At 38.7% G+C, this 20,911-nt stretch overlaps 1 protein-coding gene across 2 annotated transcripts in view; it reads right to left on the bottom strand.

Annotated features, from left to right (window-relative positions):
- SNX13 (sorting nexin 13) overlaps positions 1 to 20,911 on the bottom strand; it is a 153,023-nt gene that overhangs the window by 38,744 nt on the left and 93,368 nt on the right. For both annotated transcript variants that reach the window (XM_065398804.1, XM_065398803.1), the window contains 4 exons: positions 12,850 to 12,954; positions 10,698 to 10,830; positions 6,988 to 7,025; positions 1,712 to 1,781 (listed from right to left, as the gene is read on the bottom strand). In XM_065398804.1, coding sequence (XP_065254876.1) covers positions 1,712 to 1,781; positions 6,988 to 7,025; positions 10,698 to 10,830; positions 12,850 to 12,954 — 346 coding nt within the window. The remainder of the gene's footprint in view (positions 1 to 1,711; positions 1,782 to 6,987; positions 7,026 to 10,697; positions 10,831 to 12,849; positions 12,955 to 20,911) is intronic.

Here is a 20,911-nt window from a genome sequence, read left to right as displayed (position 1 = left end):
CCCCCATTCCCCAAAACTCTTCCACCCCTTCACTTTCTCCTCCCAGCAAATATTTGCATATGTAATTTATTTTTGTTTCAAAAACAGTTTCAGCACCTTCTGAATATCCTGCTGTACTTTGATTACATTTCCTCAAAACAAAAACTTTGATAGAACCAGATGCCTGCTTTAATAATTTAAGATTTCTGCCAATGGTTAGATTTGAACTCTCAGTGCCTGGTTTGATGGTTGGAACGTTCCCCCTTTGAGCCATTCAGTTCCTGTGACTCAGGCATTAACAAGTTAATTAGCTTCGCTCTCTCTGCATGCACAGCATAATCTTTGTGGTGTGCCATCAAGCACTTATATAGCTGACATGCTCAAGAACCAAACTCTTTGGGTAATAATGTTGTAATTTGATTTTCCCCGAATGGCTAAGTGTGGCTTGCACTATGTTGGAGTGACTCAAGTGTTTGGGACACTGGTGCTATGGAGACCTAGTTTATCTCTATCCGTGCACAAAAAATCATCACTAAAACATGACCACTTTAAGAAAAAATATTTTTTTCAGGAGGCTGTACCTCAGGAACTCCCTATTCAAATGGCTTCCAAACTGGATCACTGACCAATCCCTGTTCTCCCCATGAGGAAATCAAAATCTCAAGGCAATCTCAGTAACTGTGAGGATTTTAGAGCACTTAGAGAAGTCAAGAGAAATCTTAGAGAAGTCAAGAGCTGGTGTTCTTGTATACTAAAAGGGGAGTTTCACTAAAGTCTACATAGGCACACAGAAAAACCTCCCAACCCAATAACCAAGTCTAAAAGGCATACAAAAATACACACTTGTCATCTCTGGTTTTAAAGATATCTCACTGCAAAAGTTTTAGTATCCATATAGTGAAACCGTCAAATGCACTGAGGGAACTGTTGTCTGCAATAATGGCCAAGAAAGAATAAAATACTAACAGTTTTCCCAATAGCACCCTGATACCAGGCCAAAAATCAAATATTAATATTGTAATAAGATCAAATGAAGAAACAATGACAATCTTACCGCTGTAGCACAACATGAACAGAAGATATGACGCATTTGATACCACTAAAGAGCAATCCTATTGAAAACCTACATTTTAATTGTAACAGCAATTAAACTTTCTTTAATTTTTGAAGAGCTGATATGAGAACCATTCTTAACACTTACTGCAGCGTAAGATTTAGCTCATTCTCTAGCTGTGACAGTCTGTCTCACTTAATCTTTACAGCAAGATTGCTGAAGATGTTATAGTACAGAAGAGACTACTTAAGAACAGGATTTGCTGGATTGAAAAAGGGACACTGCTAGAAGTGGATAAATTAAATTTTAAAATCAAATCAAATCGAGAGTAGTAAGGTACTGTGCATTAGTCAAGTGAATTAAAATTAATGGATGATCTTCTAATTATTAGTGGTAGAGAGACTTTGAAATGTATGATATGCTGCACAACTAAGTCTCCCATTTTAGTACATTAGGTGCACTGTCTACAACTACAATATGAATTTGATGAGGCTCTGGATTACAATGATTTCATCAGCAACAAACATGAAAACAAATGTTTAAGACACAGAAAGGAAAGAGAAAGGATTAGGATTTAAGGGGGCCTATAATTAGTTCACTAACATTAGAACACTAGAATTAAAATAAAAAACAGGGGAAAAAAAGAGAAGTAAGCATCACTACAATAAAATCACTTACCAGTATCTGAAATGTATGCATGTAGTTGTGCTGACTCGTCAGAAGAGACATTTGAAAGGTCATCTAAGGACTGGAGGGAATAAAAAGATCATAGGTATATCCCTCTATTTGGAAAGAAATTTTTGCTTATTCACCTACTTATTTAATTTTAAAGCTCTTAATTCACAGTTTTGAATGGAACAGTTTTATAAACAAATAGTATTAAAATTATAAATATTTCCAATATCTGACAACTACAATTTCTGTTTTCATGTTGAGCCCCTATTTAAGAAGTTTCACTTCTACTAATTTCTATTAGATCTTCGCTATCTTTAAAAAAAGAACACCACAAAAAAACAAAAAACCCTCACAATTTGATGACTACCACCACTACATTTGTCACACCTTCATCTACTAGCCTTATTCCTGGCCAAAAACAACAACAACACAGATTTAGGTTTTCATCTGATAAGGCTGCGAGTTTGTCACGGAGGCCACAGATTCCGTGACTTTCTGGGACCTCCGTAACTTCTGCAGCTTGCTGGTGCGCCTGATTCTAGGTCCAGCTGTACTGCCCCTCAGGGCTAGCTGTACTGCCCCCGCCCCAGAGCCACCACCCACAAACAACAGCGGGAGCCCTGGAGCACTCAACCCAGCACCAGCGGGTGTCCCGGAGCCCCCCAGAACACCCAAGATTTAGTCATGGGTATATAATACAATCCATGGACAGGTCATGGGGCAGTGAATTTTTGTTTATTGCCCATGACCTGTCCATGACTTTACTAAAAATACCCATTAAATCTTAGCCTTATATCTGATCTACGTGTACCCTCTTTTTATAAAGCATTTGCAAATGCAAAATAATATTATAGACATAGTAGATATTGGTATCAAGAATTAATAAATGTTATATACTGTTGCTTCACATGATTGCACTACTCTCTTTTCTATCAAAATAAGTAAAAAATATTACATAAGTTGATGAACTGGATGAAAGAACTACATACTTTTAATTGAACTAAGAGTAGACAAAATATTCCTCAGCAAGAGATTTTTGCCCTTATGTCATATGTAGGAGTACACTGTCAGTTGGGTTGATGCCTTGTCTCCCAGTTCACAATCTGTGATCCACAAAAGTGCCCATGTGTATTGGGGTATGCAACCCACAATGATTAGTAGCTTGGGACCCATCTGGCCTTGCAAGCATTGGGTGAGGCCAGATGGGTCCCAAGCTACTAATCAGGCTGCAAGCCAAGGAGCTAATTGAGGAGGAATGGGCTCACCTGGGCAGGAACAGGCAGGGCCTATAGAAAGCCAGGTAGCTAGCAAAAGGGTAGAGATTGGCAGCTAGGGAAGGGCAGTTACACTCTTCCCCCTTTCCAGAGAGTATGAGTCTGCAGGAAGGCAGGCTGCACAGACTCTCTGAGAGGAGGGAGTGGAGAAGCTGGCAAACCCAGAGAAAGGGAGAACCAGTTAGGTAGAAAAAAGCCCAGGGAAACAGCAGCAAGGTCAAAGGCAGTTCAGGCCTAGGCTGCATGTTATCAGGTCCCTGGACTGGAACCCAATGTAGAGGGTGGGCCTGGGTTCCCTTACCAGCCACTGGGTAGTGGCTCAGGGTGCTGGAGACACCAGACAGTTGGTCTGGAAAGATTGTGATTTCCCTAGAAGGAAATAGTGACCTGACTGGAGGACCAAGCCATGGACCTGAAGCGGCAGTACCGAGCGTGTGAGAGGACACATCCAGAGAGAAGATGACGGATGAAGAGACTACTGAGGAGGGCGCAGCACAAGACAGATCTAGTTGTCAGAGCGACCAGCAGGAGGCATCATGAATGGAGAGGGAACCCCATCACACCATGTTTTCAGGATTTTTCATTAAGAACACATTTTACAGCTATTTGATATTATTAATTACCCAGTTAACTTATTTGTTCTTGGATAGATTTCTAATGAACTAGATTTGGGGCTGCAAATTATCTGCAAGTGCAAAAAGTGTGGGGACAATTGTGTTCACAAAAAGAGAGAATGGAGCTCTAGACATTAAGTTTTAATGTTACTGTATTTTTTAAAAATAGGGAAGACAGAAACAGTAAATTAAAGGTATTTACATGTATTAATGTCCAAAGGAGGCAAGGGATACCATGTCCAGATTTTCCAATCCCTAACTAATAAATGTGCACATTAGGTGTACATGTGTAAGTGCATATTATTCATCTATACAAACCAATAACCAGTTAAACTTCTGAACAGCTTTATGTGTGCACAGACATCTAGTTTATGTTCACAACTGTACATTTCTAGCTTTGAAACCTGATTCAGTTCCATTAAGCTAATATTTGTGCAATTTTTATAGGCACAAGAGCATACACCTCTGGAAGAGATATGATGTGAAAAAACACCACTACCACCACCACCAGAGTAAATTCTATATTATGGACCCATTTAGATAATATCTGTATAACAATTTGCAGTACATGCACAATAACTATTGATCAATGGTTCTGTACATCATCTCAAATCATTAGACTATATTTCAATATATCAGGTAGATTCATCTACAATATAAATCAACTGCAAAAAGTTAAGATACATCAGTATTGTATTTTAAAATTATCTTAAACATAAGGTACAAAAATATACTTTGCTTTAACCATCTAGAATCTAAAACAACTGATTTACAAAAATTAGCTCTTAGGCTCAGATTGTCCTCCAAATAAGTCTGAAATACATTCTTATGATCAAGTTATAAACTGCTAAAAATGTACTTTTATAATGGAAATGGTAGCAACCACTTAACTAGATTGGCCATGCTGGGAAGTGCATTGATTAATGAGTAAACCGAACACATTATGGTTACTCTATGATTATTTACCACAATAGGTAAGAAGGTGTGGGGGTGTTGGGTGGGGTTATTTGGGTTTTTTGTTAGAGATATTAGGACATTTAAAATTAGAAATAGTTTTACATAAAAACTTTTTATACAAATTACATTTAGTGAAGCACAAATTAATCCAAATGCAAAAAAATATTTTGTCACCAAGACAGTTAATGTATTGCCGTGAGCTACAAAATATTGCAAGTCAGCGACCTTAGAAGTAACTTTTTTCCTATTTATAGATTGTTCTGCTTTATGTAACTAAGTGACACAAGGGAGCTGTATTATTTGAGTAGACATATTCCACGCATGGAACTCAGCCAGAAAAAAAAAAATCCACCGGTATTCAAACACCTGCACAAGCATTGCAAACCAGAAATAGCATTAAATGTTACAAACCTAAGAAAGTAAAAAGTTTCTCCACATATGCAGACCTTTTTTAGAATAGCATATCCCACCACTAACATGTCCCTGACACACTGTGAGCAAATCATTTTTACAATGAGATTATGAAATGTGGTAATCAAAGAGTAAATGATATCTTAAAAGTTTAATATTGAATTCACATACATACAGATAATACATAATTGTGTAACTATCGAGGTTTTATACCTGCTTTAGTTTGGGGTGGCCGCACTAATTATGGTTGGGGAAGCTATGATTAAGTTATGCAGGTAAGCATAAAGACTAATAAATTCACCATTCCTTACCCCCATCAAATATTCAGGATTTGCCAATAAAATAATACCACCACTACCACACAGAAAAACTATTGAGGATTTTTTTTTTTTTTTAAAGAATCAATATAGAAATCATAATTGTGTGAAATTTTATAACCTACACTGTACACGCTACAGTAAGATTACTTCAGCTGAATTATTTTTCTCTAGTTTTTATTTTATGTATTTGATGGCACTTTATATATAGACCATTTCCTTTTAACAGTTGATTAGTCAGTTTCCCCTGTTTTTGTGTGTTTTACATAACAGATGAGAAGAAAAAGAAAATAGGATTGCAAAATCACAAAAATTGGCAGGGGAACTCCAAGATACGTGTAGAATGATAAACTACTTTCAATTCATTTTTTAAAACTGACTAGCTGTCAAGTTAATTGTGGGGACTAGTGTTTGTATCCCTCTGCCTTTACAGCCAGGTAACTAGGTTATGATGAATCACACTGTAGAGACTCGGAGAGAGTCAAAGAATTCCCTAAAGAACAACCTAGAATATTTGCTAGCCATGAAAAGTAATGCCTTCAAATTCAGATTTCAGACCTTTCCAGACTTGAAGTAAGGGCTGAGCCCCAGTGTATAAGGTTCCCATCTCTTTCCTTGAGAACAGAGATGGGCTTCAAAGTCACCACACTTACGTACAGAAAACGGTCACAGGAGCACAGCTGAATCTTGCTTGGGCCTCAGCCAGCTGTAATTTAGGGGAACACACCGAGAGGAAAAGGAGGAAGCATACTTGGGCAGGCTGATTTTTTTTTAAAATGGCTGTGGAATGTGCTTAGGGATTTGGAATGTTAGAAAAGTCCTGTTGGAAAAAATTAGTGGCAAAAGGGCAGGTAAGGGGCTCAAAAGTGTATGATAAACAAGTTTATCATATAACTATTACCTTCACATATGTGTTTCAAAGTGGCAGCCGTGTTAGTCTGTATCCGCAAAAAGAACAGGAGTACTTGTGGCACCTTAGAGACTAACAAATTTATTTCAGCATAAGCTTTCGTGGGCTGCAGCTTGGAACACATACAAACTTTATGGCTACAAATATTTATTAAAAATTACAGAGGAGTCAAATAATTGAACTGGTTCTTCGGTTCTGATTAACTATTTCAAAACTTTTATTCTAAAAGGAAACTACTGAAATCTGCAAGATTGATATTTATATATTTTGAACAATTATTTGTATAACTAATGTAAATCAGAATTTAGAATTTCATTTACAAACTTCTAAATTTGTTCAAGCCATATCTTGAAAGCTAATAATCTCTAGCAACCTTACAATTTCATAGGTGTATTATTTTTCAAAAAATTATTCCTTGTAGATTTGCATGGTTTCAAGGTGCTCCATCAATGTAAAAGGTATTTCATTTTCACCTAAGCTCATACCTATTTAAGAAATCATTTAGGAATGAATGTATTTCTACATAAATTAAAATAATTGTAGATGAATGTGTCCCATTTCCATGAGAGACAGAATAATAAATTGTACATGTTTTAAAACACAGGGAAAGGGCTGAAAAGTAAATCTGTATTCTGTGGATAAATGAACAGTTTTAGGTTTGCTTAATCAGTTCAACAGGAAGGTAGGCTTATGTTTTCAGAAAAGCAACTGCAGTAAAATCAAAACCCTCATGTCTACATACTTTAAACTATTTTATAAGGTTTCTATAATGTTGAAAAAAGCCCAAGGCACTTACCAAATTTATGCTGCTTGTAGGGGACCCATTAAAAGATTCTGCAGGGAAAAAAATCAATTTAGAATTCAGAAAATACTTTCTAAACTGTTGCTGCATCTAAGAGTCATGCAATAGAAATAAAATGATCTCAGCTGAAACACAACAAAACATTAAAGAAAAATAAATAATTTGTGGCACACACCCAATTCCAAGTGTCTAAGCTCCTAAAGGCTCCAACCACAACATCTAAATGAAAATGTGTGTGCACCTGGAGCTAGAAAAGAACAGAGTATTCATACACTACAGAACAATTTGTGATTTTAGGTTCAGGGTATCACATGGAGTCATCATAGATGCTCAAGCATTAAAAGTGCAAATATGAAAGTAACCTTAAGTTTGACTAAAATCCCTATATATTTTACATTAACTATTGAATTTAGTCTCCAAAGATAACATACTAACTTTACTTGGGACAACAGAGCTGCTTTTCTCTACAAACAGTTAGTGCATGACAAGTTGCGTTGTAAAACTACCTTGCACTAGCCTGCTGCATGCTAATTGTCCAATTGGAACCTTGCTACCACACACTAAAAGTTCTGTTTTGAAATGGCAGTAGATCAAATGGCAGCAGGCTATGGTAGATTTACACCCCAGCTTATCACTCACTAATTGTTTGTGTAGTCAAGCCCTCAGTGACTTGCCCAAGGTCTCAAAAGGAAGTCTGTGGTTGAGCCAGGAACCAAACCTTGGTCTCCCATGTTCCAGTCCAGTTCCCTATGCATTAGGCCATCATTCTTACAAGGGTAGCACAGAGCAAGGAAACAGGGCTGGGGGGCTGAAGGCTATCCTTTAAGTCCCCAATTTCCCGATCCATTTCTCCCAACCCCCATCCTCCCATATGCTCACAAACCCACGTCAGCTCCCCAGGTACAGCATACAACAGCACACAGAAGTACTGGCAGGGGTGGGGGATGCAGAGAGAAACTCCGCTCAAATATCCAGTAGTTGCTCAGGACAGATCTACACTTACATGTAGCAGCACAGCTGCACCACTGTAGTGCTTCAGTGAAGATGCCACTGGGCTGATAGGAGAGCTTCTCCCATCAGCGTAATTAATCCACCTCTGCGAGAGGCAGTAACTATGTCTCCCAATGATATAGCGCTGTCTACGCTGGGGATTAGGTTGGTATAATTTCATCGCTTCTGGGTGTGGATTTTTCACAAAATTGAGCAACATAAATTATACTAATGTAAGTTTGTAGTGTAGACCTGACCTCAGAATTCCTCTTCCCTTTTCATCCTTTACCTGTCACCCAACATAATGCACCACTTCCCCCTTTGGCATGCACATTTGTGGTTGGTTATATGTTAGAAGTGAAAGGGATTTTATCATGAACATAAATAGCCAAACGTACTTGGATTCATGTGATGTTTGGTTGTTATGGCATGTGTTTGAAAGTTGCATTAACCTGCTATTTACTTCATGTAAAAACTATGTTTGCTTAAAGTTTCTCAGTGCACATCCCACCAACAAAGGATTTTGTTTGGGGCTAGCATACACACAAAGGAAGCCCCACACGCATGTCTACAAGGAAATGTTAGCTCTTCTTTACTTTGTTATTCTTGCCTCATCATAAAAGGACAAAAAAGCCACCTTGTTTGTACCATGAGAAAGCCACGAATTGGCTTTCATTATGACATATCTGGACAAACAGTCGGCTAGCAGCAAAAACCAAACATGGAATGTGATTCAATGAATGCCAAAACAATATCAGGACATCAGTTAAAGGAAATTTCTGTAATCTATTCATCATTCTAGAGCTTACAAAGAAACAAAGATTTTAAAATAAAGAATTTTATTCTGGAACCATAGAAAAAATGGTATTGTCCAATTTCTCTCATGAATGGAACTAAGGTGTGGTAATCATGGTAATCAATTTTATCACTAATTTTTATTAATACAAAATAATGAGAAATATCAAAATAAAGAGAATAAATGCTAGCAAAACTGCATTCAATATCAAATTTGGAGATAACATAGTTCCTTGTTTATATGGCACTGTGAGACAACACCTAGAACACTACATTCATTCATGGAGCATTTCAATAACAGAGAGATGTCCACAAACGGAAAAGAATTCTGAGGAAACAAAATTATTAATGGAACAGAGTCACTAATATGAATTGTAAGAACTAGATTGTGAAGCTGGGTCAAATAACTAAAAAGGATATAATAAACATGAAAACTCTAAATCACAATAATGGGTAGATATAAAGGTATGTCAAATAGTTTGGGGATGAAGCAGAAAAGTTGACAGAATACCCTGGGTTGTGTTTGACTGACACAACCTTCTCAAAGACAATAGGGAAAGCCCCATCAACTGAGCTATTTAAAACTGGACAAACATTGGTCAATATATTGTAGTGAAAAACTATTTTGGCAGAAGTATAAATGATGACATCAAACAGGTCTCCAATTTATTCTTCTATAGATGTTGCTACAGAACACCACTAGAGGGCAGAAAAGTACACAATTACCTCTTTCATCTTCAGCTGTTTCTCTACTTTGTTTATATGTATATACATTTTAGCATCTAGATTGGCTTTTTTTAAAAGCCTCCATTATATTGGTAAGGATCAAATGTGATATAAGTTTAGTTATCCTCGAACCCTGTATCATTTTGTGTAAGTCATAAGAGAAAAACGGGGCTAAATCTGTATAATCTAGAAAAAGACAACTCAGGAAACAGGATCATAGTCTGAGATAAAAATATAAAATAAAAAAGGGAGCTATTCCCAGGCCAGATGATACAGAGATGAGGAACAATGGCCCGAAGCTATAAAAAACAAGGTTTTAACTAGTTATTGAATTAAGACCTTTATTCCTCAATGGAATCTAGCACTTTCTGTTTAGAAGTGGCTATAGTAGTGATAATTTTTAAATTTTTAGAGAGCCTTCAGAACACTCCACATCTCATGCATTTTCATTTTATACTCACAAATAAGTGGTACACACATAATCTCATGTGTACTCATGTGCACAACAGTGTACACACTTTCATAAAATGAGCCATATTGCTTAATATGTCAGGACATAATGACATCACAATAGAGATTACATTTGGAAGTGAGTTGGCAAACTTCATCACTTCCCATCATGCAACGTATCTGGAGAAAATCTGAGTTAAAGCTATATATTTATTTTACTCAGTGCCTCTAGTCGGAAAGTTTTCACTCAGCCTTATATAAAATCAGCTAAATCAGGAATCTAAATGTAAAAATCTCAAGCTTCAGTTCATCACAAGGATTAGTGATAAAGATAGCTATTAAATATATACCAATAACTGGATTACAATTTATCTATAAATTTATCATCTGTGACATACTGTATACATTTAATTTAATAAAATGAATCTAAATACTGTTTAACATCAGTTAATAAAGTTAAATAAAATGTGTAACTCTTTCAGAACTCCACATATAGTAGGAATGCTTGTTTTTCTCTTCCATTCTATCAATAAAAAAACAAGTCCAAGAGAATGAGATTTAACTAGTTCTAAAATCTTGAAGGACATGGTGACCATGTAGAACGGAATGTGGGAAGGAAATACAGCAAACCAATATACATTTATAATTTGAAAAGTCAGACTGAAAATTCTGATTGCTTGACTGCTTAATATTTAAGTGGAAATACAAGGCTAAAAAGGAGAAGTAATAGTTCATGACCTTACCTCCTTCCCCATCATCTGATCCTCTGAAACTAGGATCCTTCAGCATATCCAGTTCAGCTAACATGCGCACATACAGAGCATTTTGTTTGAATGAAGGGTAAAATCTTTCATCCCGCAGCATCAAGTCATACACCTTATTGATTTAAAATACCAACATTACCAAAGCTAATGGTTAACATAAGTTTCTAAACACACATTTTTATTAAAATCTACATGACAAATTGTTTATGTGAACACAACATCTCTCACACGCACTGCCTTTTTGGGGGTTTTCTTTAAATCCTGTTGCTGTATTATACAAATGCTTTGGTTCACATGAAGCACAGTTAACAATGCACTTTTAAAACAAGGTGTGATATTACTCGTTCTAATAATATTGCCCTTTGAAAGTATAGAGAATATCTGCTCAACCAGACAAAATCTTGCTTACCAGTAAAAAGATTAAAAAATGTCTCCCCCTTTGTTGTAGATATATTTTCCCTTTTTTCACATCTAATAGCGCCCTAATATTTTAACAGCATTTCTGGAAGTTATTCATTGCAATAGCAACATACACCTCTACCTCAATATAACGCTGTCCTCAGGAGCCAAAAAATCTTACCACTTTATAGGTGAAACCGCGTTATATCGAACTTGCTTTGATCCGCTGGAGTGCGCAGCCCCGCCCCACCGGAGCACTGCTTTACCGCGTTATATCAGAATTCGTGTTATATCGGGTTGCGTTATATCGGGGTAGAGGTGTACTTGCAAAAAAAATTGCCTAAAAATTTCCTAGCTCAGGCACAAAAATATACTAACCCATCCTTACCTTGATGATATTATTAAAAGTAGTGGGACTTAAGCACATGTTTAAATGGGTCCTCAATAAGGATGCTTTCTTAAACTGGAGCTTTAACACACAGATATCAATATCACCCTAATTATAACAATGCCAAAAAATTACTATCATATGTACATCTTTTTTCCCACTTGCTTTTAAAACAATGAACCAGTTATGAGGTCTGTGTACTGGAACTGTACAACAGCATAGGATGACTAATCTAAAATTGAAGAAAAGTTTGATTGTTGCCAATAAATCTGGTAGAAGGGCGGGGGGGGGGGAAGGAGGGAATAAAAATCAATGATTTTTTAAATTTAAATTAAATTACAGACTTATTTAATCAAATAAAGTTATTCAAAATTAAATTTGATAGCCTATATTAAGGCCTAAATTTATTATAATCTATTAAAATCATTTACATTAAATACAAAAATAAGTATTAAGCAGTATGTTTGCCACCCAGTTGTAAAGAAAGTCAAACCCCTGAACAGGTGGAAGTCACTAGTTAAGCACCTGGAACCAGCCTTTAATGAAGGGCTAAACCAGCTTTTGATAGCACTAGCTTCTTCTGCAGGGGTAGAAAGAATATTTTCTTCATGTCAGATTATTCAACTACTTCAGTTCAATGACTAATCCATTCAAAGTTAAGAAACCAATTGGGATTTGAAAAAGCAGGAATGCTTGTTTTCTTCTTCTATTCTATGAATAAAAAACTAGGCCCAAGAGGATGAAGCTAACCCAGTTCTAAAATCTTGAAGGACATGGTGACCAGAAACAATCAGTTCAATTCACTATCTACAGATAATATTTCCTTTAATATATCAGTTTTTGATCAACTTTTATGTATCCAGCATAGTTAAGGTAGTTTTATTTAATTCTTCAAATTAAAATGCTGTTTTGACAAAACCACAGGAAATAAAATTTATTAATAAAAATGAATCATTCACCATTTTCTAACAATAAAAAAAGTCAAAATTAAGAATTTGAATAAATGTAAGTCAAGCTACATAGCTACTTAAATGAGTATAGATATATTATATCTTCCTGGTTAGTAACAAGTACCACCAAGTTTAGTGTAAAGGCTATATTCAATTGTCCATATGTTTTAATGGTTATCACAAATAAGAAACAAGGTGGTTTTTTGTTGTTTTCATCTTAACTAAAAAATACAAATGCAAAACATGATTGACAACTATTTAAATCAAGGTTTCCTGCTTGCTGATTTAAATCATTATTAAATTCAGCAATTTAAATCATTTTGATTTAAATCAATCCACCTTGTTGTAATGAGTCTCAATAATTCCTATTAAATAAAGAGTGAATATGTTATACCTTTCTCTGAATGTCATCGAAGATTTCAGGTGTTGGTTCCTCATGGTTCAATGTTTCTGCCAGTTTTGCTACCAAGGAGTCATCAATATTAACTCTCGGAGATGCCTGTCACAGAGATCTAAATCAATGTGTGTAGGGTTTAACTTAAAAAAACCAACACCACTCCATTTGAAAAAATTAAACCCCAGCCTTAATACAAAATAGGGCTATAAATAAGAAACACACAAAGCAATAACTCTGCAACAGTTATTGAAATCAAACCTTAAAATGCCCTGTGCATACAGCTGCTATTCAGTTAATGAGAGTTATATGAATCAAGGGGATCACAAAGAGAGGAGTTTGAGAGGGAGGTTTGTGGGAGGAAGACGGAATATAATCGCTATGGTTAGGAAGGGCTGCATTGCCAGTGCCAACGCTGCTCCTGTCTCCTCCACCTGTGCCTGTACCCAGACAGACAGCCTAACCATGGATGCCTCTACCTAGATCCTGGTGTGGATTTGCAGAGACTGTGGCCTGTATTTCCCACTCTCAGAAAGCCAGACTGGGGGGAACCATCCAGTGTGAAAGGTGCCTGCTGGTGGAATCTCTCAGGAAGCAGGAGAGCTACATTAGGAGGTGGCTAGGCTGAGGAGCATTTGTGCCCATGAGCAATTCCTTGAGAGTATTCATATGGAGACATCCAAGGCTGAGGAAGCTGCCAGTGTCCTCCCTGTGACAGAGCCATATCCTCTTCACCTGGTGGTGTGACAGCAGTCCTCTGTAGCTGGTTACCTCTGGCAGCAGGGAGTGCTCCACCCCAACTACCAACCCACCCACCATGGTGATGGGAAACCATTATGGTGCCCTGGCAATGAGCAATGAGGAATCACCCCCCAAAGATTGAAGAGGAGAGCCATGTACCCCCAAGGCTGGGAGGATTGCAGCCACCATTCCCAGGGGAAACGTTGGGTAGTGATGGTTAGTGACTCTCTTCTGAGGGGGACGGAGGCCCCCATCTGTCGCCCTGACAAAGCAGCCCAGGAGGCATGCTGCCTGCCAGGGGCCCGTATCCGAGACGTTACAGAGGGATTGTCGAGGATCATCCGGCCCTCTGACTAGAACCCCATGCTACTCATCCATGTGGACACTAATGATACTGCGAGGTACGACCCTCTGCAGATCAGAAGTGACTATAGGGCTCTGGGACTAAGAGTGAAGGAGTAGGGAGCACAGGGGTGTTCTCTTCGATCTTTCTGGTCAAGGGTAGGAGCCCAAGCAGAGGCAGATGCATCCTGGAGTTGAATGCCTGGCAGCATGGATGGTGTTGCCAGGAGGGCTTCAGCTTCCTTGACCACGGGATGCTGTTCCAGGAAGAAGGACTGCTAAGCAGAGATGGGGTCTGCCTATCAAGAAAGGGAAGAGCATATTTGGATACAGACTGGCTAACCCAGTGAGGAGGGCTTTAAACTAGGTTTGAAGGGGGCAGGTGACCAAAGCCCACAGGTAAGTCAAAAACATGGAGACTTGGGAGAACGGTCGTAATTTGGGGGGAGCATGGGCTGTTATAGCAGGGATAAGGTGGAGCCAAGACAGAACTGAGGGGGGGGGGGGGGGAGAGAAATCAAATCAGTATCTTAAAGGTCTCTATACCAATGCGAGAAGTATGGGGAATAAGCAGGAAGAACTTGAAATGCTAGTAAATAAACACAACTATGACATAGTTGGAATCTGACTTGGTGGGAGAATACGCATGACTGGAATATTGGTATAGAAGGGTACAGCTTGCTCAGGAAGGACAGGTAGGGGGAAAAAAGGGAGGAGGTGTTGCCTTATATATCAAAAATGTACACAATCAGATTGAGGTTGAGACAGAAAGAGGAGACAAACTGGTTGAAACCTCTGGGTAAGAATAAAAGGGGAAAAAGCAAGGGTGATGTCATGGCAGGGGTCTACTACAGACCACCTAGCCAGGATGAAGAGGTAGATGAGGCTTTTTTTAAGCTAGCAAAATCATCCAAAACACAGGACTTGGTGGTGATGGGGAACTTCAAGTACCCAGACATCTGTTGGGAAAAATCACACAGCAGGGTACAGATTATCCAACAGGTTCTTGGAATGTATTGGAGACAATTTTTTTATTTCAGAAGGTAGAGAAAGCTAATAGGGGAGAGGCTGTTCTAGATTCAAAATAAAGACAATGGATTTTAGGAAGGCAGACATTAGCAAACTCAGGGAGTTGGTAGGTAAGATCCCATGGAAAACAAATTTAAGGGGAAAAAACAATTGAAGACAGTTGGCAGTTTTTCCAAAGAGACATTATTAAGGGCACAAGAGCAAACTATCCCACTGTGTAGGAAAGATAGGAAGTATGGCAAGAGACCACTCTGGCTTAACCAGGAGACCTTCCATGATCTTAAAAAAAAAAAAAAAAAAAAGTCCTACAAAAAGTGGAAACTAGGTCAAATTACAAAGGATGAATATAAACAAATAACTCAAGTATGTAGGGACAAAATTAGAAAGGCCAAGGCACAAAACGAGATCAAACTAGCTAGAGACATAAAGGGTAACAAGAAAACACTACAAATACATTAGAAGCAAGAGGAAGACCAAGGACAGAGTAGGCCCATTACTCAATGAGGGGGGGGAAAACAAGAACAGAAAATGTGGAAACGGCAGAGGTGCATAATGACTTCGTTTCAGTTTTCACTAAGAAGGTTGGTGGAGATTGGACATCTAACAAAGTGAATGCCAGTGAAAATGAGCTAGGATCAGTGGCTAAAATAGGGGGGGAAAGTTAAAAATTACTTTAACAAGTTAGATGTCTTCAAGTTGCCAGGCCCTGATGAAATGCATCCTAGAATACTCAAGGAGCTGACTGAGGAGACATCTGAGCCATTAGCGATTATCTTTGAAAAGTCATGGAAGACAGGAGAGATTCCAGAAGACTGGAAAAGGGAAAATATAGTGCCAATCTATAAAAAGGGAAATAAGGACAACCCGGGGAATTACAGACCTGTCAGCTTAACTTCTGTACCCGGAAAGATAATGGCGCAAATAATTAAGAAATCAATTTGCAAACACCTAGAAGATAATAAGGTGATTAAGTAACAGCACGAATTTGTCAAGAAAAAATTGTGTCAAACCAACCTGATAGCTTTCTTTGACAGGGTAACAAGCCTTGTGGATGGGGGGCGGGGGGAAGTAGAAGATGTGGTATATCTTGACTTTATTAAAGCTTTTGATACAGTCTTCCTAACTGTCAGGGTGGTTAAGCACTGGAATAAATTGCCTAGAGAGGTTGTGGAATCTCCCTCATTGGAGATTTTTAAGAGCAGGTGGGACAAACACCTTTCAGGGATGGTCTACATAATACTTAGTCCTGCCATGAGTGCAGGGGACTGGACTAGATGACCTCTTGACGTCTCTTCCAGTCCTATGAGTCTATGATTCTAAGGGGGAGAACAGACCATTCAAATTCCTCTCAATATCTTCATTCATGTATCGTGAAATTTTCTGAATTATTATCCAGCATTAAATGTGGAGAATCATCTCAAGAATACATTTGAATGCTTTCAAACTGTTTTTGTAAAAAGTAAAGTAATACTAAGGCATACTTTAAAAAAATTAAAATAATACATATTTGTTTTCATGTGTTTTGTGAATTTGCTGTCTGTGAAATATCCCAGTTGGAGGATACAGGAAACTGAAGTCTTCTTAATAATTATTGTACAACATGGTCAACAAGAATATAAATATACTCCATAGAGAAAATGTGTCTCACCTCTGAAGGAACCCAGGAGAAAGACTACCAGTCTCCAAGTCAATTCAATCGTTGATTTCTACATGAAAGGGTTCTAATTAGGGCAGAGGTATTTTTTGTTTGTATCCAACCTGGACTACAGCTACCAAACCATATCTGCCCACCAATCGGCTTCAAAAGACAACAATTTCAGGTCAACACCAACCTGGCATGTATTTAAAACAAGTGAAAGACTCATTATATAACTGAAGGAAAAATGTGCTGATAAAGAAATATTACACAAAAGATTTGGATAGAAATTTGTTGAAGACATCTGTGTGAGACGGGGTGAGTGAATTTTAGGAGCACATAAGAAGAGTTTACTCATAGAATCATAGGACTGGAAGGGACCTTGAGAGGTCATCTAGCATTCATGGCAGTACTAAGTATTATCTAGATCATTCCTGACAGGTGTTTGTCTAACCTGCTATGATAAATGAAGGGAAGGGGGGAGCTTTTATGGACACCCAGCCAGCCAGTTAGCTATAAAGTCCCTCTTGGTGGCTGTTCTCGGCTTGCTTTACCTGTAAAAGGGTTAACAAAGGCCCCCCAGGTAAAGGAAATGGAGTGGGCACCTGACCAAAAGAGCCAATGGGAGGGCTAGACCTTTTTAACATTGGGAAAAAACTTCCCTTTGTCTGGGTGTTGTGGTTCTCCGGAGAGCGGAGACACAGAGCAGCAATGGTGTAAACAGCTTTAAGCCAGGTATGATTATAGATTATCAATTCATACCTCAAACCTACTTACCTGAAGCCTCAGATATGTAAGTAAATTAGGGAATGTCTAGAAAGACACGAGTAGGGTTATTTCTTTTATTTCTTATTGGCTTATGGACTCCTCTGTGCTAAACCCAGATGCTTTTGTTTGCTTGTAACCTTTAAGTTGAACCCCAAGAAAGCTATTTTGGGTGCTTGATTTTTGGAACCGCTCTTTTAAAATCTAGCAAAAGCCTAAGTTCCAGATGTATTTTTCTTTCTTATTGTTTTTAATAAAATTTACCTTTTTTAAGAACAGGATTGGATTTTTGGTGTCCTAAGAGATTTGTGCATATGTTGTATAATTAGCTGGTGGCAACAGCTAATTTCCTTTGTTTTCTTTCTCAGCTCTTCCCTGGAGCGGGGGTGAAAGGGCTTGAGGGTACCCCACAGAAAGGAATTCCCAAGTGCGTCTTCCATTTGGGTGGTGGCAGCATTTATCAAGCCAAGGTCAGAGAGAAGCTGTAACCTTGGGAGTTTAATACAAGCCTGGAGTGGCAAATATTAATTTTTAAATTCCTTGTGGGCCCCCACTTTCAGCACTCGAAGTGCCAGGGTGGAGAATCAGCCTTGACACCTACTCTTAAAAATCTCCAATGATGGAGATTCCACAACCTCCCTAGGCAATTTATTCCAGTGCTTAACCACCTGGACAGTTAGGAAGTTTTTCCTAATGTCCAACCTAAACCTCTTTTGCTGCAATTTAAGCCTATTGCTTCTTGTCCTATCCTCAGAGGTTAACAACAACAATTTGTCTCCCTCCTCCTTGTAACAACCTTTTACATACTTGAAAACTGTTATCGTGTCCCTTCTCAGTCTTCTCTTTTCCAGACTAAACAAACCCAGTTTTTCCAATCTTCCCTCATAGGTCGTGTTTTCTAGACCTTTAATCATTTTTGTTGCTCTTTCTCCAATTTGTCCACGTCTTTTCTGAAATGTGGCGCCCAGAATTGGACACAATACTCCAGTTGAAGCCTAATCAGCACAGAGTAGAGCGGAAGAATTACTTCTCCTGTCTTGCTTACAACACTCCTGCTAATATATCCCAGAATGATGTTCGCTTTTCTTGCAACAGTGTTACACTGTTGACTCTCATTTAGCTTGTGGTCCACTATGATCCCCAGATCTCTTTCCTCAGTACTCCTTCCTAGGCAGTCATTTCCCATTTTGTATGTGTGCAACTGACTGTTCCTTCCTAAGTGGAGTGTTTTGCATTTATCCTTATTGAATTTCATTCTATTTACTTCAGACCATTTCTCCAGATTATTCTGAATTATAATCCTATCCTCCAAAGCACTTGCAACCCCTCCCAGCTTGGTATCATCCGCAAACTTTATAGGTGTACTCGCTATGCCATTATCTAAATCGTTGACGAAGATATTGAATAGAACCAGACCGAGAACTGATCCCTGTGGGACCCCACTCATTATGCCCTTCCACCATGACGGTGGACCACTGATGATTACTCTCTGGGAACGGTTTTCCAGCCCGTTTTGCACCCACCTTATAGTATCTCCATCTAGTTTGCATTTCCCTAGTTTGTTTATGAGGTCATGTGAGACAGTATCAAAGCTTAACTGAAGTCAAGATATACCACGTCTACTGCTTCCCCCCATCCACAAGGCTTGTTACCCGGTCAAAGAAAGCTATCAGATTGGTTTGACATAATTTGTTCTTGAGAAATCCATGCTGACGGTTACTTATCACCGTATTATATTCTAGATGTTTGCAAATTGATTTCTTAATTATTTGCTCCATTATCTTTCTGGGTACAGAAAGATAATTGTGCAGTAACTGGTTCTTCAAGATGTGTCCTTCTCCCTCCCTCAATGGGTGCTCCACATTAGGTGCCCAGGTGCCTCAAGCCCTTGATTGGAGATTTTCTGTTAGCAATGTCCATTCAGCCCATGCATGCAGTATACACAACCTCATGCCGCACTTCAAGGGTATATAGGCTGTGTGGGTGAACCATCCTCAGGTCCTTCTCTATCTGAACATCCAACAAGAACAGTCCAAAGCAGAGGGGAAAGAGGGTGGGTAGTGGAGCACCCACAAGGTCAATCATCTTGAAGAACCACAGTTGCACTACAAAGAGAGTAACCTTTTCTTCTTCAAGTAGAATACCTGTGGGTGCTCCATTTCAGGTGACTCCTGAGCTGTATCCTCACAGAGATATATCTGCATCTCTCAGACACGGAAATGTTTTTGAGTAAAACTGTGGAAGTTGCTTTCAATCTTTCTGTGATGCAGACAAAATTTAGGTGATTTTTTGGTCCTATCCCAATAAAAGGCCAAAGCCCAGCCTACATCTAACGTATGAAGGGATGTCTCCTGCTGAGATTTATGTGGTTTAGGAAAAAATAATAGTAGATTAATAGACTGGTTAAGATGGAAATCAAACAGCACCTTAAGAAAGAACTTTGGATAGGTCATAGGGAGACGTTGTCCTTGAAAAATACAAGTGGGCCGTCTGCCATCAAGGCTCCAATTTCTCCAACCCTGCGAGCTGACGTGATAGCTTCTGGGAAGGGTGTCTTCATATATACGTGAAGCAAGGAGTAGGCTGACATAGGTTAAAACGGAGGCTCCATAATGTATCTAAGTACCAGGCTGAGATCAAGTCAGTAGTATCCTTAACCTGAGGGTAAAGATTCCCCAGATTCTTAATAAGAACATAGGGTGATCAAAAATAGAAAACCCCTCTAGTGGGGAATGAAATGCTGATATTGTGCAAGATGAACTTAATAGAGCTGATAAACCTGGTTATTTTTAACTCCAGCAGATAATCCAAGATGGCTGAGAGCAGAGACGATTCAGGGATATGGTGGTGATGGTGACACCCGTGGTTGAACCTTTTCCATTTCTGAAAGTAAGTAATTCAAGTTGACTCCCTTCTAATGTTTAGTAATACTTGTTCTACTCCTGTCAAGCAGGTGGATTCTATTCCCGTGAACCTTCTAGGAACCATGCTTGGAGATGGAGGACTCCTGCCTAACCTTGTTCATCGCTCTTAGAATTAGTGGTGTTGGAGGGATTGTAGAACAGGCCCTTTATCCAAAGAAGGAAAAATGCTTCTCCCAAAGAGAGGCAAATCCATGCCTTCTATTGAAAAAGGGGCACTTCCTGTTGCTGGATGTGGTGAATAAGTCACCTGTAGAAGTCTCCACTTCTGGATATCCCAAGAAGGATTTGAGAGTCCAACTCCCATTCATAGTGCTGAGAGAAGCATCTGCTGAGCATATTGTCAGGGACATTCTGGATTCCAGGAAAGTAAATGGATGATATCTGAATCTGATGGGCTATACCCCAGTTCCATAATATTACAACTTCAGTGCACAGGGAGGGGATCTTGATCTTCCGTTTGTTGATCTAGAACATGCAAGCCATATTGTCCATCAAGATTCTAATGGATTTGCCCTTGATGAGGGGTAGGAACTAAAGGGAGGTGATGTCTGGCCAGGGAGTAGACTGCCGCTAGCCACATTTGAAGGGGGTGCAGTCTGAGCTTCGCATGGCGGACAACATAAGT

Source organism: Emys orbicularis, chromosome 2 (genome assembly GCF_028017835.1).
Source record: "Emys orbicularis isolate rEmyOrb1 chromosome 2, rEmyOrb1.hap1, whole genome shotgun sequence".
In the NCBI taxonomy this organism is placed as follows: domain Eukaryota; kingdom Metazoa; phylum Chordata; order Testudines; family Emydidae; genus Emys; species Emys orbicularis.
The sequence above is the reverse complement of the archived record's forward strand: the minus strand, read 5'-3'. Positions and strand labels throughout refer to the sequence as shown.